This window comes from Heloderma suspectum, chromosome 1, assembly GCF_057233095.1.
Source record: "Heloderma suspectum isolate Gila_16-S chromosome 1, 16-S_ref, whole genome shotgun sequence".
NCBI lineage: Eukaryota > Metazoa > Chordata > Lepidosauria > Squamata > Helodermatidae > Heloderma > Heloderma suspectum.
Window position 1 is genome coordinate 430,218,263 of NC_139458.1, and position 25,805 is coordinate 430,244,067.

The window sequence follows — 25,805 nt, forward strand, 5'->3', positions numbered from 1 at the left end:
AAGAATAAAGAGGAATGAAGTGAGAAGTTAATGGAGATTTTGCCAAGGTGACCAACTATAGAAATAGGACATGGCAAAGAGCCAAGATGAAAGCGGCGTTCAGCTACTGGAATCCCTGATCAACAACCCTCTAATTTGCGAGTTTTATCACTGCAACCTTGGGGAGCCAAACTCAGAATTTCCCCCCCTCTTTCTAGCCCTGTTCAAACAGGGGAGCCTAAACAGGGTAGGCTAAGTGTGGAAATAGGAAGCAGGGCGACGTATGCAAGCCTCCTATGTCCATGTCAGACCTGCCCCCTTATTGTTTTGAGCAGCAAGCAAGGTGTGAACCGGAGTTCTGCTCACACTGGCTTGAATGTCAGTAGACCTCTCTGTGCGATCTGGGACCCAGCAAGGTCTCAACATGGCCAAGCCTGAATTGAAGGGGGGCATGGGCACTGCACACTGGGACGCAGAGGATGGGGCTGGCAGACACAGCCCTGTGTCCTACTGAATGCTTGAGCACAGTTCCTTTTTCAAAGAAAGCAAAGACCCAAGATGATGGATCCTACATAAGACACCCATTTCTGTGCTGGTTCTCTCCTCCATGGAGCATACAGAAAACATACAGCAGAAGCTTCCCTTTTCAGGGTCAGATGAAAGGTCAGGTAAATAAATATTGCTTTGACTTCCTTCCATTCATTGCTGACTAACCCAAAGGAGTGAGGGAAGTGTTGCAGCTAGCTGCTAACACACACACACACGTGTGTGTGTGTGTGTGTGTGTGTGTATGTGTGTGTGTGTTCCACAGAGCTGAAATCCTGCCATGGCAAAAACCCTTGATGGCAACTCCCCCTGCCCACCCCAGCCTTGCAGAAACAAGAAGCCATAGCGGTAACTTTTCAGTTTTAATATGCACCCATCTGAGATACAAGATGCCTTTGCAAAGCAGCTTCTTCATTTAACTCAAAAGAATACTTTCCTTCCCCAAGAAAGTTTGCTGCGCGACTGCCACTGCGAGGTTAATTTTTGCTCTGAAACCCCATTACTTGTACTGACATGACATATAAAACTATCAATAAGAGAGAGAGAGAGAGAGAGAGAGAGAGATTGAGATTTAGTAACCTTATGTCTTGAGCTATTTACTAACCTTCATGTCTTGACCTATGGTCTGCTTGAGCTTTCAACACCCTGTACAGGAATAAAAATCAAGCCCGTTAGATCATGGGGCAAAATCTAACAAATGCTCCTGAAAAACCAAGCAATGAAAACAGAGGGTTCTAATTAGTGCTCAAAATACATTCATTCTCAACAGATAATTAAAATATTAAAGTAAGATTCGATGTGGAGGGGTTTGTGCTCTCCTCCTAAAATTCCTTAAGAATGGTCTCTGCGATAAACCAGTAGAGAGCAAACCAAAATGCAGGGGCTTTCATAACAGGGTGCTATTTGTTCAAGCCTGCTAGATAAGAGAGTGAAAAGAGCACAGCTGGAGGGTAACACGAGAGATATGGTACTGCACGTGGCAACTTGGGCCAGGTAGACACAACTGCTGGGAGTAGCCCTGATCAAGGCCCAAGGGTACAGAGCATGTGCAGAGCACCAGCCACCCATGATAAGTGCATTCCTGACTTGGCGTTGACCATTATTTCTGTGTGTGCGGCTGACTTCTGCCTGGAAAAATAGGCTTAGCATGACTGCAGAATAGCCATCTTGCTGCATCCTGTGCTGGGCGTGAGGCGTGTGTGAACTACCAGACCCTGTTGCTGCAGGGACTGAGGGGGTGTGGAAAGGCCAGCCTACAGCATCTTGATACCAACATGGATCCAGCACAGAGGCTATGCTGGTTGATTACACCACTTTGGGCTGGACTACCAACCTTCTGGCTATAACTGGGTCCTCCCTGGCCAGCCTTTCAGCACTAGTCAACAATAAAGACCCAGTGTGCAGTTGTGCACTTTTCCCTCTGCACTTAAAGGAATGGATTGTGGCCCAAGTTTGCAAAAGACTGGACTAAAATCACTTATAATTAACCCTAATCCTAAAAAAAACCCCACCCTAAATAATTTCTTTTATTTGTAACTTTGTATTCCTTTTTCAAATGGGTAAATCATCAAGTTTGGTACGATGCTTTAATGCAAATATATATACTATAAATCTTACCAAAGATATTAAAAAAAGGTTATTGTACCTAGGCGCCAAGTTGTCATATGTATAAGCAACACACATAAGTCGCTGAATCAAACTGGTTCCCTGGACAAGTACAAGAAATACCTTTAAAAAAATTGAAGTCAAAAGAAAACAGTTAATGCAACTGCTACCTTCAAAGTTATACATATTATGCTTTAAAACAAACCGGAAAAAATAGTTGTGTTAGCCATATGAATCCCAGCATAGGAACAACAAGCAAGATACCTTGGACCTCAGCCAAACATACATGAACATTCAAATATTCTGTGAAAACCTTCCAACCATTTATTACATTTCTATACTACCCAAGAGCCGAACTATGGAGTTCTCACGATTTGCTAGCATAACCTGCTTCATAGCTCAATCGTTTTTACAAATTTAAGAGCATTCCAGTTCCATAAAGCTGCTTAACTGAACCCTGGGTCTTCAGTAGCACAGCAAAACAGATATCCTTTGCTAAAGTGCCTCAGTACTCCTGATCTTTTGGTAGTATGTCAGGGTTTCCATACCCTTTATCACAGTCATGCAGAAAGACTTGTCCATCTGAAACAGTACTACGGTAGCATCGCTCCTATGTCTCAGGCAGATTTTTTCCCCAACATTTGTTGCTTTATCAAACTGGAGATGTCAAGGACTGGACCCAGATCCTTCTGCATGCAAAGCATGTACGGAGTAGGAGAGCGCTCAGACAGTGAAAACGCAGCTCTTCGGATATAACAGCCTGTCAAACGTCTCTTTTTTTTCTAGCTATGGCGTTTCCTAATAAATCTCTGTCTCTGTGTTCGCATATATGTGTGTGCTCTCATACAGGGAACCTTGGGAGTTGGAAGTCATGTTGCTTAAGAACCTTGAGACTGACAGAACCAGTCGGGATGAAACAAAAGTTCATCTCCTTGAAGTTAAAAAAAAGAAGTTGTTATGCTGCTTATTTCTCACCTCTGTCAGGCGGGGTATGTGAAGGCCCTTTGTATGATCTCCTGCAGTCTTCCGTGATTTCCCTGGCCAAGTTCTTTTCCTGTGATTCTCTGCTACTCCAGACCAGGCAAAAACATCGTGATAAGCCAAATCCAGATCTGAAGGATCTACTGCAAACTGGCATATCAACTTGAGCAGGCAGGCAAGACAGTCTAGTAGCCACTGCAAATAGGAAATTTCAGCAGACATCTTTAACTTGGTTTACCATTGCAATGTGTACAGCTAACAACAGGACACTTTAAAATCAGAAACACTATAGAAATTTCTGCACAGAGCTCTTAAGTGCATTGGCTTTCCCATTCACTTCAAAAGAGGGAAGCAGCTCAACACTTACATCCCCTTGTATGGGCAAAGCTATACCTGCAACTGAAATTAAAGGGGAGAGCGTTGTAGGCAGGAAAACTACAAAAACACACTCCCTCATCTGTAAATGGCTTGCTTCTGACAATAGGCATGCTTATGTAACTGTAGGCATCTTAAGAATCAGGTAATCCATACATCTAGTTAAAGGAAGACTATAGTAATGAACTGTCACCTACCACAGTCCATGATTCCTGCTCTTTAGGCTCTAGAATCCCAGAGTTAAAGATTTCCAAGAGCTGCTGGAGCCCTCCAGAAGCAACAAACTGTAAGCAAATGATAAAAGTGACAAATGAGTAAAGACAGCCAAAAACAAACTGTGTTGCAGGATACAAACTTCTTCGCATGCATGACTGAACACTTTTATTCTCTCAAGACGAATTTACGTTTTTTGTTTTACACAAGGATGTGCTAAAAAATGGAGTCTTCAACTTGCTGTCTGAAGTAGAATGCTCAAAGAACTTCGCCATTTCATTCAACCACCTCAGTCTGTGTAACTTGTAGAATAGCTTATGGACCGGATTCCTCATATAATAGACTTTGACACTATTCAGTGTCAGCAAGCAAGATGTTTATCTACCTGCTATATGTTGGACCTTTCTACTATAAAATGCTTGCTTCACTTATACAAATTCCTAATTTTCCACCAGCCAAAAGAATAAAGATATGCACACATAAATATTCCTAACAGTACAGTATGTTAATACAGCAGTATCGAACCTTGCAGCTCCATGTGTTTTTACTATTTTCTATTTGATCTTCACTTGAGTCATCAGAATCTGGATACAGATCACTGTAACTGCCCTAAAGTTAATGACAAAAACATAATTATTATTAAAAAAAACCCATTTTGAAAAGCTCCTCCTGATATGCATAAGAAATAAAATTTTGAAACAGAGTGACACTACCGTGGATTCTCGCCTTATTCTTCTGTTGGGTTTTCCAAGAGCTTCAATGATTTCAAGGGCATACAGAAGTTTATGGGCACTTTTTATTCTCAAAAGATCTTTCCAATTAAATCCATCATTACCCTTTAAAAAGAGCAAAACATTACAACCAGTGAGGAAATGAGCAACACCAATATGCCATAAAAGAGAGGGTAGCTAATAATTTGCTTCTGAGCTTTAATATGAATTCTTACAGAAACAATTCTCAACTATTCAAGTTATATTCAGTGGGAGATAATGATTTTAACAACATGAATCACTGGTTCTTAGGCTGTGGTCTGGGGATCACCAGGGATTCCTGAGGTGAAAATGAAAATAAGAGAGGAAAATGATAATTAGCTGTAAGTTTCTTTGATATTTCTAGCAACTGCAGAAGAGGAAGCCTCCGTTTCAGTTTACATTCAAAAATTAGACTGAAATGTGGTTTGCCTCTTCAGTAGTGTTGCAGGAAAAATTTCAAATAAATCCTCTCCCCTGTTGATGGTTATGCCCCATTCATACATATATAGTTTTACTGGATCATGGCCGTAGAGGACAAGTATATCACTCAGGTTTTAACGCAAACATCTTTAGAACATTTTCATAAGAATATAAGAACATAAGGAGAGCTATGCTGAATCAGACCAAATGCCTATCTGTCCCCACAGTTGTTAACAAGATGCCTGTGGGAAACCCACATCATAAACACAACAGCATCTTCCAACTCATGTTCCCCAGCAACTGACATTGAGAGACATTCTGATCTGGTTCACAAATAATACTAACACATGGTTTGACTGATGGTTTGTTGCCCTACCCAGAGTCTGTCTGGCAGATGATCAAACAAACTATGGTTTGCTTTCTCAACCCTTGGATTGTTTGTTTCCTTCCTCCTTCACCTGCTCCCTCCCTCTATCCCAAATGCCTTTGTGGCACTGTAGTACTAACATGTAGAATGGCTAGGTTTTTTATCACTCCTGCCCATTACCTCTGTAGCCTGGCAAAACAACCCATAGTTCTGGGTTCACATGTAATGACAAGCCATAGTTTAAACAACTCAGAGTTCACAACTCAACAACAAGCCATGGACCAGCTCACATGATCGTGGTGAGGGAAATAAGCCCATGGGTTATTTGAGGGTTGCTGCCCCCTCAAACAAGCCATGTCACCTGGGTTCAGATGACATGGCAATCCACACCAGTGAGGGTAATCAGGGAAATCTCACTGGCATGTGACCGGCACGTGTGGCAGGGTTAACAAGCTTCTGTCAAGATTCCCTTGGCCCCCCCTTTCCTCAAGCACTCACAAACACACAAAAAGAGAGACTTCAGTCTCATGCCTTTAATTCATTATTCACAGATTCATTACAGATGCAAATCCTCGAAGACTCTCTGGCTACAAAGGAATGCCTCCATGGGATTCAAATGGGATAAACGAAAGTTGCCCGTAGTTTGAAAGGGCATCTGTCTGAACTAGGCTAACTTAGGGAGGAAGGTCCCACCCCTCGCCTGCTGCTCCCCTGCGTAGCCTCGAATGTCTAAGCTCCACCCCTGATGTTTCCCTCTTAGCTCTGCGTCTCCACCTAGCATCTCTTAGGTCACAGACCTCAAGCCCCTCCTCCCCCTGCTTGCTGTTTCTCACGGAGGGGGGTAAGGATGAAGCTTCATGCCCGGCCATCTGGGAGTTGGTAACCTGAGAAGCACGCCTATCCATATCTGAACTTGCCTGTGAAAAAACCTCCCCCAGTTCTGGCTGCTCCTCTTCTGAATCTGAGCTGCTATCTTCCTGCGCTCAGAATCAATCCTGATAGCTACCATGGATTGTTAACCAGGCTGTGATTGTGCAAACAAGTCTCTGTGTTTTCTTTCTAGGTTGTTCATAATGAACCAACCATGGTTTGTTAGTATGGCCGGGTTCACATATCACGACAACCCAGAATTCAACAACCCATCAGTTAAATAATGGATAAGAGTTATTTGCAAACCAGGCCATTGTCTCTAATACTGGAGATAATATATAACCATCATGACTACAAGCCACGGATAGTGGCATCTTTCATTAATTTGTCTAATCCCCTTTTAAAGCTATCCAAGTCAGTTGCCATCACTACCTCCTGTGGTAGTGAATTCCACAGTTTAACTATATGAGGTATGAAGAAGTTCCTTTTATCTGTCCTGAAACTCCCACCACTCAGCTTCATGGGATGATCCCGGGCTCTACTATTATGAGAGTTTACTTTCTCCACACCATGCATAATTTTACATACCTCTGTCATCCCTTTTTTTAAACTAAAAAGGCCTAAATGTCATAACCTTTCCACATAGGGGAGTTGCTTCAGCCCCTTGGACATTTTTTTTGCACCTTTTTCACCTCTACAGTATTCTTTTTGAGATAAAATAAGCAGAACTGTACACATTCCAAGTGTGGTTGCTCCATAAAGTCATTATGATACTGGCAGTTTTATTTTCGATTCCTTTCCCAATGATCTTCAACATGGAATTTGTTTTTACAGCAGCTGTATAATGGGTTGATTTTTTCATCAGGCTATCCATTACTACTTGAAGATCCTTTTCCTGGTCAGTCACTGCTAACACAAATCTCATAACGATATATGTGAAGTTAGGGTTTTTTTGCCCCAGTGTGCATCACTTTAACATTTGCTTATACACATTTGACATTTTAATACTCATTCCCTCAGTTTGGAGATATCCTTTTGGAGTTCTTCACTGCCCCTGTTTATTTTAACCACCCTAACTAACTTGGCCACTTCACTGCTCACCCTGAACTTCAGATTATTTATGAACAAGTTAAAAAGCATCTCCTACTCGGTAGCTGAAAAAATAATTAAATGAGGTACTCAGCAACGGACAAACTAAAAGAGTAATCCTCAGTGCAACAAAGAACTACAGAACTAAATAACCCAGGTAGAGAAGTTACAGCTCAGTGCAAGTGCATTTAATGTAGTACAACCATCCAAAACATAGAACTGTGTCTTTATCTGCTACCACAGGGGTGGATCAATAACAACATTCAACAATTGCTTCCTATAGCCTTTCTGGTACAATTCCAAAAACCCACAAAGCTCTAAATAGCTCTGGCCCATTATATATCCTGGCATTTACAGTGTTTCTACCTGAGCCGAAATCATTATGGTGAACCCTCTAAAAGCACACCACACATCACTAGAGCATTATAAAGCAGTTTAAAATTATATCCACACCAACGAACATTCACTTGAGCTGATATGGACACATTAATGAGTGAACACTTTCCTAAATATGCTTTTAATGCTTTCATGTCAATGCCAAATTAAGTGCATCACTAGGCAGAGGGTACACCAACAGTCAGGGGCATTTGAATACCAGACACCAAAATTACAGTGCCAGATTGTAAACCTGTGTATAACATGTCAAATCATGACAAGTGAAGATATCCTAAGAGGATACCAACCCCCTGTATTAACAGATGTAAATATTTAAGGAGTGACTCTTCACTCACCTGTTCATCTGAAATATTTTGAAATGCCTGAAGCATATTGGGGCATGTAGGCAGAAGCATTAACAACTCCCAAACTCGCCTTGACAGATTTTCTGCATGAAGATGGAGTTCTTCACATTTTGCACTCTGAACAGCCATACAAAAATATATCATGTTAATGTAATAAAACAACCTAAGTGAACTATTTTATATTTACAGCCAATCTACATATTCTGCAGGACAATATAAACATCACTGAAGTTACTTTGACAAACAAAGGCAAGTGAAATATAGTAGAGAGGCATGATGCTAAATTAACTCAACTGATGATGAAAGTATTAACAAGTCACTATGTTTTATAAGGTATCTGATTTTTTTCTTAATTGAAGTATTAGCTTCAATGATTCACATTCCTACGTAAAAACTTGATTAAAATTACCTCACTATCTTCCATAGCCACCTCTGCAGGAGGAGGCTTAAAGGAGGCAAGCATCTCTAGCAAATCAAAGAGGGTGGTAAGATGAGGCTCTTGCAGAAGTAAGAGCATTGGAATATTGTCCTTCTGGGGTGGTGGCAAGCAGGATGCCGGAAGCTGAACACCTTCTCCCTTTCGCTCTCTCCTTGGAGCACCCAATGATACGAACACCATCTGAAATAAAAAATAAGGATTTTCTTTTTTTAAAGAAGTACAGTAGTCTGTACTGTAATTACCATATAGCTTTTCAAAAGACAATTGGACATTTTTATGGGTTATTTTCTTTATACAACTTTATTTCACACATTTCCAGAAAAACTTCATTTTAAAACTACTACTAGTTTTGCAGAATAAGTAATGTGCATGAAGCTACTTTAAAAACATACTATCACAGGCAAGCCAAGGTCTGCTACTGCAGCCAGGCTTCAGGAAAAGAGGCACAAATCAATCCTCTGGCAAAGAATAAGTCAGTATCCCAGAGAGGATCCTTGATTGTAATGGGCAAATTATGGTACAGCAGAGATCTGGCTATATGTGACAAAGACTTAATCTTATGAGAAGTATTGCAAAAGGACCATATGGACAGAGGAGAAAGCACAACAGATGAGCTTCCAATGAGATCAACTAAAAGCAGAAAACCACCACTGGAGTGGAATGTAGCTCACAGACTCTGCAGTTTTAAATCAATTAGCATCCAGTATGCACTGAACCAATACTACATTACGTTCCCCAGGATGGGAATAGTTTTGTGGTCTAAAAGGTGGATTACTACTCCTTGGGATCGAGATGGCCAACAAAATTTAATCCTGACTTGAGATCCCAAGAGAGAATACAACCCTCTCCAGAATGCCCACCTCTGAGGAAAATGAGGAAAAAATTGCTTGGATCTTTACATACTATGTTCATAATTGTCCTACTTCAAAGAACGTTGCTTCTCCCCAAGGCAGCAAAATAGCAACAACACTCACTTATGTATGAACAGCATTTCTACTTTAGGTTCACATTAGAAAGAGCAGGAAATTAAACATACTGTAGCAGACAAAAGATGCAAAAGAGATGTTTGCATTTCACCAGCATTCTGAACAAGGCCAAATTCTTCCTCATAACCTACCATTTTTCCCCATGGGTTTTGGCTCAATTGCTTAATCCTCACTTCCAATGGTACCAAGTTTAACTATGTGTAACTGTATTTGCATATGTCCATCCCTTCCTACTCTCATCTCTTCCTCTCCATTAGGGTTGCCAAAAGATTAAACAAATGGCCTTGTCTGTTCCTGTGCTTTTAACAGAACCTTGATGTGCTGAAATCAGAAGCTGAAGCTTTCCACAGGATGGGAAATTTCTTCTCCTCCTCCTCCTTCTTCTCCTATATTGTTACTTCCTAATGCCTGTACAGCTAGTTGCTGTTAAAGGCACAGGAGCAAGGGCCAGTCAAAAAACGCTGGCAACGCTGTTCTGACCACCACCAGTTATTATCTTTCCCACTGTCTGGTTTAGATTGTAAGTTCTTTGCAAGAAGTACCTGCCCATTTTTTTTAAATTTATGGAACTCTGCATAGTGACACGTATGCTGATGACGGTGCTTTATCATCACCATATAACAATATCACTGTAAAATGACCTCTTTTGTATATCTGTCAATACCTGCATATCTTTAAATCCCAGTTCATGAAGAGTTTTTTCATCATAGTCAGTTGTTAGTTCATGTCCAGAAGAGATCATTCTTACAGGCCCCATGAGACCACCTAAAAACAGAGCACAAACTTGCTTTATAATTTGACTGGGGTGGGGGGAATAATGTTATAGGGACCAATTTCTCATTTCGAATTAACCTTAGTCTTATTTCGAATTAACCTTTTCGTTCATTCACTGAGAATGGACTGAACTCATTTCCTTTGTCAGACCAACAAAGTAATTATTATTAAGGTACTAATTTAGGGAAGCATATTTGAGAAGCCTTTTGGAGAAAAGGAAAAATTAACTCTGGGTAAAATGTAAAAAAACCAACAAAAAACAAGGTTATGCACACTGCACAAACCATTTCCCTTAAAAGTCATTACCTTGGAAGAACTCTAAATGGGTGACCTATAAACCAGACCCAAGCCAGGCTATAACAACAAATACTTTAAAGCTTACCTGGAAAGTCCCCCTTCCGACTGCTTTGGCCAAATTCTTGCAGATGAGCTTGTTGGTTTAACTGTTCTTTCTGCAAATTCTCATACCAATGTGTAACCTCGGCTCTTAAATCTGCTACCTGATCACTTGGGTACATTTCAATTGTCATCTGAAACATGACACAATTGTTTAGTTGAGAATGAATGAAAAAACAACGACATAAAACAACATTAATTTGAAAAACAAATTGCTAGAACATACCTTGTCAGGAAGTCCAGCTGGCTGGCAAACAATTCTGAGAGGTAGTGACTGTTTGTCACTCAACGCCTTTAAATGGCTGCTGATGCCAGTGCCCTCAATTTGCCATTGTCTCAGATGATATGCAAACCTGAGAGGGAAATAATATTGTCATATAAAAAGAAAGACAAACTGAACTGCCTAAGAATCTTTTTGTAGGCTTTACAGACTTCCTGTTCAGGCTGGCTTTTGGGACTAGGCTAAAGTTAATTCAGGGCAAGGGCAAGGGGACTCTGTGAATTTCTGAATTTTAAATCTTGTTGGTTTTATAAAGGTTTGCCAAGACCCAAAGGACCATGAAGCTGGTTTCAGAAGCTACAGGGCAGCTCAGTCTTGTTTCTCTTGACCAGTAGCCCACCCAATGCCACATGGTAAACTGGCTTTGAAACTAAGTAGCATTTCAGAAGCAGTTTGAAATATGGCATGGGGAGATCTGCTCAAAATGAAGATAGGTTTTAAAAATTCCATGGGACTACTGAAAGCACCCTGCATGAGCCTCAATAGCTTTTCAAAGCCCAGTTATTATGTTTTCAGTCAAAATAACCCAGCTTGATCTTAGTGACACAGAATCAAAATCGAATAGGGAAACTGAATAAAACAAATAAGTGACTTGGTGTTCTCTTTACGTATTTAAGAGTCCTAGATTTAATGTAAAATAGATACCATTCCTGATGATAGCAGAAGGAGGACTTATGATTTAATCCCATGAATACTTTTCAACAGTGTTTGTCATTTCCCCTTATACTGTAAATTCCTATTAAATAATATGGTATGGATATATTTTACCTTCTCCGAAAAGCTTCTAAATGAGTCTTAAGCATCAGGAGCCCTCGTTCAATAATGGTGAGGCTTGAGTGTGAATCGTGCTCAAGATTACTAGATGCTATCATTAGGCTTTCCATGCACTTGCTAATAAATTCTTGTTCTTTCTCCAGACCTGTTTTACCTGAAAGATGATTTAGAAATAAATGTTTCATAACCACGTTGAAATGTATTCTGTCCCTATAAGAAGAAAAATTATGATGCATAATATTTCCACTGGCCTGAGCACATAACAGTATCTCATACCATTAATATAATAGGAGTTAATATACTGTATTGCTGCACGGCTCACATCTCCAGACTGCGCTCTTAAAGCAATGCCCCAGAACTGGTCCATACCACACAACTGCAAAAGGAAATGAGAAATTGGTCATTTCTTTTATTTAACCACCCACCCAAGTACCACAATGTTCCATTTGTGTGCATTTCACAATACCAATTAACATATCTGCTTTCTGCCTCCCTCCCTCCCTCCCTCCCCCACCCTCCGCCTGGTTTTATTGAACTAATGACCAGATTAACATTTCACATGCAGGGTTTTCATTCACCAGTTTGCAAGGGCAGACCAGAACACTGGAGATACTATGATAAAAAAATAGCTGGTTTGCCTCTGAAATATAGCAGCAAACTGCTCCCTAACACTACAGGGCCCTTTTTTCAAATTTCAGGAGAGGGGCAGTGCAGGGTGGCAGGGCCACACCAGGAAGGGTGCATACGGCCCATGGCCCACATGTTCCCCACCCCTGAATTACACTAACTAAATTTCCTAAAGGCACTCAAGGCCAGCCATTTGTAATGCAACTAGAACTGAGCTGGGACTTAAATGGAAGTTTTCCAGATTCAGGGGAAAAATTATGTCTGCTCGGATCACATTAGCTCTCACAAGTACAACTAATATGATGTTCAAAATTTCACAAGAACCCCACTTATTCCCTCCTTTGAGTAATTTCTGACAAAGTCCAGCCTTTTGATTCACAGCCAGCCTGCTACAGTAACTACTAGTTCAACATGGCTTTTCAAGCAGTGCACTACAGTCTCATCACCTGCCATACCAGGCATTTATTCACATCCTTGGCTTTTTAAAAATTCAATTTCTTAAGCTGCTCCATTCATGCCACTTCAAAATCCCTGGTTTCAATTAATGGGGCTGAGTATAAGAAAAAGAAATACAGACTCCTGAAGCAGTTCAGTTGATTCATTTACACTTGCTCTAATCTTTCTGCCCTGTTTTGTGCAAAGATCAAGAGAAATCATCTACCCCTTCTGACCCACATTCCAAATCTTTAGTAAGGGCATAAAAAAGGTAAAGGTGTCCCCAACCAGTCGTGTCCGACTCTAGGGTGCGGTGCTCATCCCCATTTCTAAGCCGAAGAGCCAGCGCTGTCCGAAGACGCTTCCGTGGTCATGTGGCCAGCATGACTGAACACCGAGGTGCACGGAACGCTGTTACCTTTCCCGCTGAAGCGGTACCTATTTATCTACTTGCAATTTCTTGCTTTCGAACTGCTAGGTTGGCAGGAGCTGGGACTGAAGACGGGAGCTCACTCCGTCACGCAGCACTCGGGTCTCAAACTGCTGACCTGCCGACCTTCCAGTCTGCAGTTCAGCGTCTTAACCACTAAGCCACCGCGGCCCCTAAGGGCATAGTGAGGGCATAGGTATGATACAACTCCATCCAATTCCATACTATAGGAAGGTATATATGCCACTTTCCCTTTAAGGAGAAAGAGCAGCATCCCTGTTCCCAAGAGTTATAATTCTCAGTGTTATGAGTTTTGATGGTCATAATTTCCCATCAAATAAGAAGAATTTCTCATCTATTTGCAGAACATGTCTTGTACAAGGACCAAAGGCCACATTACATCTGTTAAACAGTGATGCTCATTGAATATTCACTTACTAAAACCTCTCTCATGAATAACTGAAGAGTCATGTAAATATTAGAAAGAAGGAAAATAATAAGTCAATGTACTTGCTTACCTCAGAGTTTGAGCCACCATCATAAGCACTAGTAGCTAAGCGAGCCAAATTACATAAATGCTGAAACAAATTTAATCCAGTCATACTAATTGTTTCGGGCTTTAGCTGAGGCATCTAAATAAAAGAAAAGCATGTTTTACTTAGAATACAAAAAAGCAGCACAATAATCAAGCTTGTTTTCAATAGAAAAGCTAACTGGTTATGTATCAAACAAGCTGATTTCCATTCTACCTTTTCTAAAAAAAGATGCTTGTAGGTTTCCATTCCCATGGCATGCTGGTCTTTACTTCGTACTTGATTTAAGAACCAGTGTAGGGCATCATCATAGCATTCAGAATCCTCTACCAAACAGTGCCATAGTATGTCTACTTGTTCCAGACTTAACCCTAGAGATTCAAAACAACATATGACAATGTTCTGGTGAAAGGCTGTTAACATCCTCCCTCTAAGGCATGCCCTCAGTAAACACAGCAAGACAGCCTGCACTGATCCTGTTCCATTCCCTGTCTACTGGCTTGACCCATATTACCATTTGGATTGAAACACCTCCTCAATCACCTAAATCACAATCACCTAGAAGAGCACTAAGGGGCTACAAATTGTTTACATATCCTGGCTACTCAAAACTATAAGCTTTCTGAGCTGCTCTTTAAGACCTGAAAACAGTGGCAGTTTCCTAAGGGCGCCTTTCTGTTTCTTCAGTGTTTGGCTGATACCACGTTTAAATTTAATTTTGATTTGTTGAAGCTCTATGATAGTTACAGTATAAATATCAAACGATTTTGAGATACAGTGAAAACTTACTGAAGTGATCTGGTGATCCCAGAGTTGAAAAGACACATGTCAAGAACTGAAGGCGCACCTGAACTTCTGCGCTGTGGCTGTACCTACCATTGAAGTTATAGGTTATTTCAGTATATTCAGTCATCAATTTGCATGTGTGTCTGCTATTGCTTACCCTCTTACAGATTTATAACGGACCCGAAAGAGAATTAAAAATATGTTTAAAACTTTTTCCTCCACTTATGTAACTTCATATGATCTACTATAAAAAGAGGTTGATAATTCTGTGGTGCTCTAAACTGCCAACCTTGGCCCATTGTATGCATTTTTGAAACATTCATTTTAGATTGAGGGCTTCACTAACAAGAAATTGGAGTCAGTTAGACCCTGTTTAAGATAAGGGGGTGGGGAACATGGCACATCAAAAATATTTTCTCAACATGGTCTTATTTAACAATACTTACTTTTATGTTGATGAAGCAGTTAAGGACAAGGAGGTTTTAACTCAGGGATGGGGCCCTCCAGATGTTGTTGGACTGCAACTCCTATCATCCATTCCTCACTACTGGCAATCCTAAAAGCGCTGATGGATGGTGCAATCCAACAACATCTGGAGGGCCACATGTTCCTCACCACTGTACTAACCACTCAATAATTGTTAGTCATACTTCCAAAAGGTTTAGAGTTAAAGGAAAAAGTCTGTTAGGGTCTGAGAGATCCCATAATAAATTAAAAACACTGGTAGTTGTTCCAGACCCGAGACTATCCACGTATAATTGTACCTCTGTCCTATAATTAGTATTCCTTAGCAGAATTTCATATTTTTCACATTGAATTGTACTTATTGCAAAATACATTGTCACAGTGTTTTGCTTGGGATTTTTTTTTAAGTATAATTGTGTTAATTTAACCCCACTATTAGTAACGCTTGTTATGAGCGTAGCAGGCAAAAAAGTCTCAACCCAAAAAGAGAGAATTTTAATTTGTCAATTCTAAAACTTTTTCAGTGCATCATCTAAATTAAAACTAAGCCAATACATTGCCATAGCATTCAGAATAGTTTTTTTCAATATAGGCTATTAACTATTATTTCTAATATCATTACTATGCACTATCCTTATTCATGCAAACTTAACTATGTCCATTTAAAAAAATAGATCCTATAAGCTAGTGGTGGTAGTCACTTGAAAATAATATTTGGTCAATTTAAAGATACAAAATCTTTGTAAACCACCTAGAGAGCTTTGGCTATTGGGTGGTATAGAAATGTAATGAACGAAATGAATACAAACTGCTTCTATCCAAGAAAAACTAACACACATTACTGCTGCTTACAAATACTTAATTTAAATTTAATAATTTAAAACAATTCCAGTGTTTTTAAAATTACAAGACACGTACAATCTTTATCTGTTTATTGAATTTGTGGCTCACCTCACTGGCTTGGGATGGATAACAGTGATTATACGTAGCAGGCAGAATCCAAGGAACCGTGCAACTAGTTCTGCATGCCCAAAATATCTTTGGGAGAGGTGTGCACCAACCACAAACAACTACCAATAACTTTTATATCTTGGCAGAACTGGATGGAAATGGTAGACATAGTTGCCCCTTCTGGGAGCATCAAGCCTGCCAAGTTTCAGATGGAACAGATTCAGGGGTTTTGTGCAAGAGCAGCCAATGTTCCCCCTACATTCTTTGTGGGCAATTGTTATGAAAACAACATACAGCACAGAGATGGCCCCAGCTAAGAAACCTGAAATGATAGGTGCAGCAGTTTTTGTGGAAGGTGAGCCTTCAAATTTGGGAGAGGAGACTGATTTGTTACCCTCCCACCCTGGTTTATTTTTTTGTGTGGAAATTTTTATGAAGATGGCATGCATCCTAGAGGTTATCCTAGGAAGGAAACCTGCAAAATTGCAGAAGAAAGGTACAGGGGCTAGGGAGCAATGTTGCTGGAAGAACAGTTGAAGTCTTTCTGGTTTCCTGCTCAATTGGCACCAAAGTCACAGGAAGTGCAATAGGACAGGGGTGAATGATAGATGTGGAGCATACAGTGGCAGAGGCAGAAGAAATTGCACACTGAGCATTTCCAACCAAGTATCCAATGCTACACTCTCCCAAGTCCCAAACCCCACCCAACCTCTTTTAAAGTTCTTGCTCCTGGGAGAGAGAACTAGCAATGAGCATTGAATACTGGATCAGCCCTGCAATATATTACTTCAACTTCCCTCCTTCCAAAGCCCCGATAAAATAATCCACTGTGATTAGAAGCGTAAGGCTGTCAGTCACATCATACCCCCTCTTCCTCCCCTTCCCCTCCTGTCTTCCTTACATGGAGAGCTTGGGGAGAAATGTTATCAGTTTTTGCAGACATGGTATCTGTGTCCTTCTTAATCACTAACAAAGCTTCAGGAGAGTTTGCATTCTAATTCGGTCTGCTTCAGAGGAGCCCCACTTTGATTCAGGCATCTCCTCAATCTTTCCAAATCAGCTGAATTCAGGTCAGAATTCAGCTGCATCTAATTCACTCCCCTAGCCTTTGGGCTTGTGTTTCTCAAAGGACAGCACTCATCCCAAAACCCACATATGAAGAACTCCTTTTGAAACTGCATGGGGGAGGGGTGTTTTGTTCAAAGAATAAAAGTCAAAAATCCCACTTGGCACACCAAGAGTAGCTGGAATCTAGAATGGGTATAAGCACACACAACTAAAACAAAACAAATTCTACTCCCACATGCTGTCTCAGATTGGTCTGTTTTGGAACGGATATTTTTGCCATTCTTTTTCACACACCACAAGAGTCGTGGCAATCTCCTCTCCACCCACCAGTGTCCCCACCCCCCAAAGCTGCCTTTCATCTCCACTCATTTCTGCATTCCCCAACCACAAAGCCCACACCCTTTGCTCCTATTTCCAGACTACCTCCTTACTTCAAACACCTCCCAGCATAGACATATATTCACTCAGCAACCAGTGCTCAGTGTGCAAGGAAGCTCAACATGCGGAGATTACATAAACTAGCCATATTTTTGCTTCTGAAGACAGGACAACCATTGAGGGACTGGGACAAGGGACGGGAAGTAAAAGCATATATATACACATTGGCTGCTTTCAGACAACACGCTAACCCACACTGGGTAGGTTGTTTTGAACCATGAATTGTTTACTGAACTGTGTGTTAGTGTGTTTTCTGAATGCAGCATGTTTTCCACAAGGTGGGTTATCGTGCTGTCTGAGCACAGCCAGGGTGGTTTGTTAACCATTTCATTCACAAGTGCTAATGTGGATCAAAAGAGAAACTGAGGAGTGGATGTGGATTAATAAACCAGGTGCAGAAATTCTAGCTGATTAGGAACCAAGTTTTGGCCACATTGTAGTGTATTTTAATAAAGTTTAATTAAGGGGAAGAAACAGAGATTTTAAAAAATCAGGTCATGAATCTACAGAAGACCCCCCTCCCTGCAACACCATACTTACAATGCATGCTTATGCTGTCCTTCCCTGACAGCTTGAATGTAGTGTACCAAATTATCAAAGAAAAGCTTCATCATATTAAGTTCTTTTTCAGCCCACCTGTTTCAATTTAAGAGATACACATGTCATTTCAGATCAGTAGGATGTGCTGGAAAAAAATGTGCACAAAAAATGCAAACAATTGTTTTTCTGTTAACTAGAGGACATTCTAAAACTTCTCATAAGGTTTCTCAGCTCAAAGACTGCTCAGACATCTCGAGTGTTTGCACTAACTATACACACTTCTTGCAGGTCAATTCCTCCATTCATTACTGCCCAGGACATCAGTGGAAAGAAGGGCTATGCACAACTTGGATTGCTTTACCTGTCCTCATCTCATTTTATTCCTCCTCACTCAAGTATGATTTGTATAGTTTCAGTGTTTTAAAAGGTCTAGCGGATTTCATTTAAATGAAAGAAGCCCAGAGAGAGGAATAAATTCAAATAATGAATAATAGTGTACCACAACAAAATTAATACAGATTCAAACTGGCTTCCAATGTCATTCTCTCACATTTATTACTATTTCTTTGATATGCAGTCATTTTAACCAGGATAGTTACTTCTGGTACTTTACTCAGCCATTCTTTCTTGCATTCCTAGAAGTTGTTGGCTGGAGAGAAACAGACACACAGCTGCATGCAGGGCCCTGATCTGTTGTGACAATAATGGTAAAATAGGTAGCTGGATTTACCCATTTTAAACAGGAATTTGCAATGGAACCAATTAGCAGATATTGTGAACCTGACCCTCAAATAGTAGAATATTGTAATATTTAACAACATATTGATGTAAAACCAACACAGACACACACACCACCTTTTAGGACTGCAGCCCCATATACTGGAGCAAAAACATTCCCCTACTGCATGTTCCCTGCTCCCACTCAATAAATTTTTGACAAATGTTTTCTGGAAGATCAGCATGTGGAATTCAGAGGACATCACACCCCAGGTTTAATCTTAGGGACAATTCTAATGTTATGTTTGTGATGTGTGGGATGCTGCAGTGTGGCTCCTTCACACAGTGCCACGGTATTGCTAGAAGCCCCAGCTCATGTGGAAGAAATCCATGACATGGTGCTTTCTCTTCCTAAGCCATCAACCAGAGGCTTCTGACACTGCCTTTCGCACTGCATGAAGGTGCCATGCTGCAGTGATTCCCATGCTATGAAGGCCAGAAGGGGGCATTAGACAACATTACTGAACTATGGAGAAATGCAAACCATCGATAACTAGATTGAAACCTGAAAACTTATTAAAAACAAAGACCAAGCAAGAAGTCAAGGATCAGTCCACACTGCCACAAGGATATATTATTCCAGGTGCTGCTGTCTTGCAATTTTTGAGTTAGGCTGAAGCGGGGGGGGGGGGGGGGAAGATGGCTATATGGACCTGTGATTAATTTAACACCAGATAGAAAGAAATGCTCACAAAGGGTGGGAGGTATACATTGAGCTGCATATGCATAGCTAAATGCAGAGTTCTTCTGAGTAGAACAAAAGGGAATGGGAAGAAGGGCAACTGATAGTAATTTTTATTGTTTAAAAAACTGCTAAGGAACTGGAAGGGGCAGCCAAGGGATGAGTAATGTTAAAGCATTATAAACTGCACTTAAATGTCATTCCCTCAACAATTACCCTCTTCTAGTTTGATGGGCACACTGTACTTACATTGTTATCCAATGTGTGTCATAACTGCTCCCAAATTGCTGAAAGGTACCAAATAATTTTGGAAGAAGTCGAAGAGAAACTACCACTGATCTAAGGAAAGAAACAAAGTATGACTTGATATAGATTAACATCTTGAAACACAGGTGAAATGGTTTCAAACGTTTATGGCCGCTAAATTACAATTGTTCATGCAACCACATTGAGAAAAAAGTGCCTTTGTCTAATTCATGAACAAAGAACACTTATTTTTCTCCATGTGGCTGTGAACTCAGGTACATGACTGCATGGATGAACCAGCAACTTAAATGTGGACAATCTGCAGTCATTTCCATAATTGCAGCAGCTTAAATTAGAAAATTTAGAAAACTGCACCTGCAATTAGAAAACTGGCTGAAGCTATCCCCATGTATGCAGCGAGTTCATGCTGGGGTTTTCCTGGATTGGCTGTGAAATTAATTTAACGTGCTGGAGTCTTTTTTCATTTATTTATTTGCAGGATTTGGAAGACTGTTTTTTGGCATGAGCAGAGTTGGTGAATGGCAAGAAGGGAAGAACAGGGAAATAAGAGGAACTAGGTCTAGAGGTTAAAAAGGGTGAGAAGCAGTGGAGTGCAAGAACCATAAAGCTAGAGTCTTTTGCGCTGTCAAGAGGGAATTCCAAAGTACATTCCTGAAGGCAGCTGGCTGTGTCAAAGGCAGCATATGACTCTCACTTGCTGCTTTTGGCCTGGTTGGTGCCACTGTCCTGCATAAAGCTAGTCCTCTAAAATGGCAAAGAACAATCTGCAGTGCGCTCTAAATTCATGCAGGGCAGCACCAGCTGTGTGTGGGAAATACAATTTCAGAGAACCCAAGGTACGCTTGCCCCTTTCTAACACCACGGTCTCCTCTTCTAGAGTTCCAAGAACCTGTGAGGAGGAAGGGGTGACTGGTAGAGCAGGCACTAGAGTCTGATGGTGAGCAGCCACTACCAGATTTGCCCTTCACGAGATTCTCTGGATTATAGATAAGACACCCGCTTTCAGATAAAGCAGCTTTTTGTTACACAAGACTTAGCAGACACATGCAAATGGACGAATACTGAAACGCTGAAGTGCGGCTCAAGGTCACTTACCTGTTATTTGCTAAATTTTCGAGACACCCTTCAATGAATCTCATTCGAATCTGTCTATCAGTAAACCAACACACTAACGAACACAGAAGCTTCTCTGCTTCATTTATCAAACCTTCAGAAAGATGAATCTAGGACAAGTAAGAGAAAAGTTATTGCCACTTATTATTACGTTTTATCTGGCAAATATTTTTGTGTGATATTTCACTTACTGCATCTTCATCCTGGACCAGATCCCACAAAAGGGTATTTCCCTTCTTACAAACATTATCCAAGTTAATATCTGTCACTGCGTTGCTGTTGTACTGGTGTTTATGAACTGCTGGCCCTGAGCAAAAGACAAGTGTTATTAAAAATGTGGTACGTGTATCCTGATTTGAATGGACTTCGTTCATGAACAGCTGTCAATATTCTAAAAACACAACCCTACAAATTGGAACAATTCACTTACGAAAACTTGTCCTAGGGGTGTGGGGGGACCCAATACAGACACATGCACATGCACAGTCAATACTATTAACTAAGGGACAGTCAGGTGGTTGGGGATTCTTCAACATTTTTTATCATTCATAACATTTTTTTTTATCATTTATAACCTGCCACTGTGGTGTGCAAACTACATAGGAGTTTTTTTCTTTCCTTCATTCTTGGTACTGAAGTACAGTTTTCACCATAGCTTTTTGATGTATGGTTGATTTAAAAAACAACAAAGCAGTCCCACTTGTACTGCCAACAAATAAGAGTACCAACAGATTAACATTTTGCACTGGAAAATCTAACAACAACTGCAAAAGTACTTCATGTCTGCATTTGCTTGCAAAGTTGTGTGGCTGGAAAAGGTATCTAATGTGGACATGAAACTGGTTCACAAGCGAAGCGAAACAAAGCAGATGCCTGTTGCAAAAAAGCAAGTTATATGGTAATGCAATTAAAGACTGTTTTCCTGATCCAGAGGCTGTATTTGCCCCACTGAACACACAGAACTGTGTGCACAAGTTTCCACTTCAATAGAGGGGCAGTTCTCTGAATCCATCCCTGGATATACTCCAAGCTGGCACCTCCCACTAAAATGAACGGGGAAGCCTGTGTTGGTAGCCAAGCTGTATATGCGCAGTGGAGTCTCTGTGCCTCCAAGTATCACTGAATGGGATCATTCCCATTCCCATATCATTCCCATATCCACAGAACATATGAGTCTGTAACCATGGACTGGATGCAGCTTCCTTCATAAATGTAGACCTGCTACAGAATGCAGGACTTAAACATGACAGAATAATCTCTTTAGCGCAGAATCAGATGTTATGCTTACAGTGAATTGGGAGGAGGCAGCAAAGGAGTCCTCAAAACTATTATAACGCAGGCACCTAGAAGCTCAACCCCAGGCACATTAAAACATCTGATGGACTTTGGAGGTGTAAGTGCAATCCCGCCCAGCCTTTAGCAGCTGCCCTCCACCAAAAAGTGTTCCACCACAAAAGCTTGAGTGAGACTCTTTTCTAGGCAGATTAGACAACTATACCCATTTCCTTTTAATAATCCCTAAATGCTGTCATGCTACACTTATTTTCAGTGAAAACATGCCTCCTTGCTCGAACAGCGAATGATGTTACTGCAGGCGTGTAAATAAGTCAAGGGAAATATAGGAGCAGACCAGAATTCATTCAAATGCGGGCAGGGAAGCTTCCACAAAGTACTACTGCCTGGACGTCACAAGACATTTCTTATAGCTAGCCAAGTTATACCATAATCAGCAGGCTAGCCAAGGATCAGTCAACTCCTTCAGCTGGCCCAAAGATTTATTATCTGCTTTTTATTGTTATCTAAAAAACATTTTCATATTGCCCTTCATCCTTTTTATTACTTCAGGACAGAATGGAGTCAATTGTCATTACAAAAATAATAAAATCATTAAGCAGTCTATGGGTTGTGCATATTTAGAGTAGACACACTGAAATCAATGGGACTTGGTAATCTGGAACAAATCCCATAAAAATAACTTGAAACGGATCCAAATGCCTGGGTGAACAAAAACGCTTTTGTCTGGCACCAAAAAGATTGTGATATTGGCACCAAACAAGCCTTTCAAAGGAGAATGTTCCTTAGCTCAGGGCACCACCACTGAAAAAAGCCCTCTTTTCTTGTTGAATACCCATACCACCAATAATGGAAGCATCTGAAAGAAGGCTTCAGTGGAAGATATCAAAATAGGGGCAGACTGAAAAAGGCCTTATAGCCTTTACATTTCTGATGTGCTTTCCAGGATTTGTAAAAGGGTGATTTTATTATTGTAATAATGGTCAATAAATGCTAGTTTTCCCCCCTCACCTGTTGCCCCTTTTATAACATTTTTTCCTTAAATCATTTTAATAAATGCATTGCTTAAGCATGGTGATGGTGGGGAGATTTCTGTAGGGTTGCCACATATTTTAATGTTACTGCTTCTGTGGTTTCACCATCAGCCTGGACACAAAGAGACTGAGCAGGTGTTTTTCCTGACATGCGTGTGAAAAGCTTCGCCTGTCAAATTTCTGTGTGTTAGGGTGCTGTTAAAGACAGAGGAACATGACGGCAAAAGAGATGGAGAACCTAGAACATTCATTAGATCATGATTCAAGTAACCAGTGAAGTCAGTAATTTTTATGAACTTATCTCTACCAAGGACATGCTACTTGGTTCTGTTTTGCTTCCTCTTTTAATGGTGGGCTGGCTGGAATAAAGCACTGCTGTCCTTTTTACTAGCTCTTACCTTGGCTGAGATGTTCATGATAAATGGAAGCAAGATTTGGAAGGTGCTGCTGAAGATGAGATGTTAGTTCAGCATGTGAATTAATCTGTACCAGTTCTTCTTCACAGCCAGATTCTTCTCCATCAAAATCTGCCATATTTTTCTCAGATTTTGCACTGACTTGGGAACTGCTACAACTGACATCATCAGCACTTAACATGTCATCAACCATGTGTCTGTAAGATACAGGCAAGCATAAGCTAAGTAAAACTATAGCTTTCAGTCTCTGCAAACCCAATGGCCTACAGAAGAGCAGCACTTTAACATAGGGAAGATGCGAGGTGGGGGTGGGGAATCATATTGGTCAAAGGAAAAAGCTTTTTTTCCTGATAAAAAGGTACTGTGGAAAGAGAAGATGCACATGAACACAATAAAACTAAAACCAAACACGCTTTGAATACATGCTCTTCATGGAAACATTATGTAAGCATCTGCATGACCACCAGTCTCCAGAGCAAAACAACCTCTTCATAGCTGCAAAGGCAGAATTTGCTGGAATTGCAACTTGAGGACTGTTTTGCTCCAAGTACTGCAAATCACAGTGAGAATATACATTATATTTTACCCCCACAAATAGTTCTTAAGTTTACATGAATTACTATTCTCAAAAAATTCTTTTTTTGTTTTGTTTTTTGCAATCCTGGTAAATCATACTTGAATATATGCATGTTAAAGTACTAAATTATGTTCATCTTCTTTTTAGAGCAAAGATGCATTGCCCCCCATCCCACAACAGCTGGTACGTTTCCATATAAATGGGACAAGTAACAGATTGTACATTAAGGAAAACATACAATATAATTTAAATAAACTTTAATTAAATAAGGCTGAGAAACATTGTTCAATCATCAACACTTTTTGTAAAATATGCACTAAGAAAGTAACAAGGATAGAAAAGATGCAAGAAACATCTGGCTTCAAAGAGAATCTATTATCCTTTAAACTGTCAGGAAATCAGGGCTGCAGGTAATCCTCTTGTTTGTGCTCAAACACAGAGGCTGCGTTCGGACAATCAGAGGGGGAAAAGAATGCCGTCCACGTGTGACCTCCATTTGCATAATTACCATCAACACCCCTACTACAAGCTATGGGTTGTGGGGTGGGTAAGAAGTCACCCGCTCCATGCACCGCACCAGGTTCGGATGACACGGCAACATGCACAGTGTCACGCATAGTTATGCAAATGGCAGTCACAGGGGAAGAAGCTTCTCCCCCCCCTACAATCATCCAAACCCAGTCAGGATGTTATATCTGACACAGAAAAACTCAGCACCCTGAGAATCTCAGACTCAATTTCTAAAAAATGTTTCTAGTCCTTATTGCTAATGAGACTACATCAAAATGATGTAGTCAGTGCTGGTGAAAAGTCAAAAACCAGTAAAATAAAGCACTGGGATTTTGAGTGGTCAGACAAACTTCTGGGCTCAACGCAGGTCACTGTACCTCTTCCGTGACTATCAAAGAAAAAGTAATTCAAAATAATCAATAGGCATGTAAATTTTATTATTTTGTATAATTTATTCATGTCAAAAAACCCAGCTTTTCAAGGTATGGAACTTGGTTGCCTTGGCACAGAACTCAAGATCTTCTTTTAGCAGAATGTATATACACCACAAATAACTTACCCTTCATGATGATGGTGATGGTGGTGATGATGGTGGTGGTGGTGGTGGTGATGATGCTGTGGTCCAATAAACTGTCGACAGTTAAATAATTCATTTCCAATCGCTTCCCCAAGGAAATCCCCTGTATGTGTTATACAGGAATCTTGAGAGCCTTGTGATATATGAGCAGCACTCATGTCTCCAGTCATATCATGATCTGTATCCTCTGTGTGTGAACAGGGGTCTAGCATTCTAATTCTATTATCCACTGGTGGCACAGAGTCAGTATTAAAAACATGGTCATTTCCAGTTCCATTGCTTACACCACCTCTCTCTGCTGCCGCCTGCACATCTCCCAAGCAAATGCCCGACTGAGATTCCATTTTCCGGCTCCGTAACTCTGCACTCCGGCCGTTTTTCTGGGAATTATGGCCTCTGTCTTCCTCCTCCTCTTCTTCCTCTTCCTTGAGAGCTTCAATATCAGCAATGTCTTCTGACTGTACCTCACTGCCTGGGCTCCCCGCAGACTGGCTCGCATGGCTGGAGTTGGCCTCGTTGCTGGATCCATCACTGTGGCCGCTGCTGCTACCTGGCCCGCTGCTGCCATCTTCACCACTATTTGCGGTTTCATCAGAACTTCCCTGCATTGATTCCTAAAAGAAATATGTAAAGCATATAAAATCAAACATTTCTAAAATTTATATCCTGTACCTTCAATGCTAACTGGTATTCTGAGGTG

At 40.7% G+C, this 25,805-nt stretch overlaps 1 protein-coding gene across 3 annotated transcripts in view; it reads right to left on the bottom strand.

Moving 5' to 3' along the window:
* USP34 (ubiquitin specific peptidase 34) overlaps positions 1-25,805 on the bottom strand; it is a 128,065-nt gene that overhangs the window by 48,255 nt on the left and 54,005 nt on the right. Inside the window, exons 15-36 of one of the 3 annotated variants that reach the window (XM_084829326.1) lie at positions 25,088-25,719; positions 23,424-23,638; positions 20,890-21,005; positions 20,681-20,808; positions 19,568-19,657; positions 17,860-17,955; positions 14,401-14,483; positions 13,828-13,982; positions 13,597-13,710; positions 11,863-11,962; positions 11,581-11,740; positions 10,759-10,885; positions 10,519-10,666; positions 10,027-10,127; positions 8,347-8,556; positions 7,929-8,054; positions 4,413-4,535; positions 4,225-4,308; positions 3,684-3,770; positions 3,106-3,306; positions 2,171-2,232; positions 1,130-1,170 (exon numbers count right to left, since the gene is read on the bottom strand). In XM_084829326.1, the coding sequence (XP_084685452.1) occupies positions 1,130-1,170; positions 2,171-2,232; positions 3,106-3,306; positions 3,684-3,770; positions 4,225-4,308; positions 4,413-4,535; positions 7,929-8,054; positions 8,347-8,556; positions 10,027-10,127; positions 10,519-10,666; positions 10,759-10,885; positions 11,581-11,740; positions 11,863-11,962; positions 13,597-13,710; positions 13,828-13,982; positions 14,401-14,483; positions 17,860-17,955; positions 19,568-19,657; positions 20,681-20,808; positions 20,890-21,005; positions 23,424-23,638; positions 25,088-25,719 (3,199 nt within the window). Of the gene's footprint in view, positions 1-1,129; positions 1,171-2,170; positions 2,254-3,105; positions 3,307-3,683; positions 3,771-4,224; positions 4,309-4,412; positions 4,536-7,928; positions 8,055-8,346; positions 8,557-10,026; positions 10,128-10,518; positions 10,667-10,758; positions 10,886-11,580; positions 11,741-11,862; positions 11,963-13,596; positions 13,711-13,827; positions 13,983-14,400; positions 14,484-17,859; positions 17,956-19,567; positions 19,658-20,680; positions 20,809-20,889; positions 21,006-23,423; positions 23,639-25,087; positions 25,720-25,805 lie in introns of all 3 variants that reach the window. The other 2 variants (XM_084829325.1, XM_084829327.1) reach the window with 2 other exon arrangements.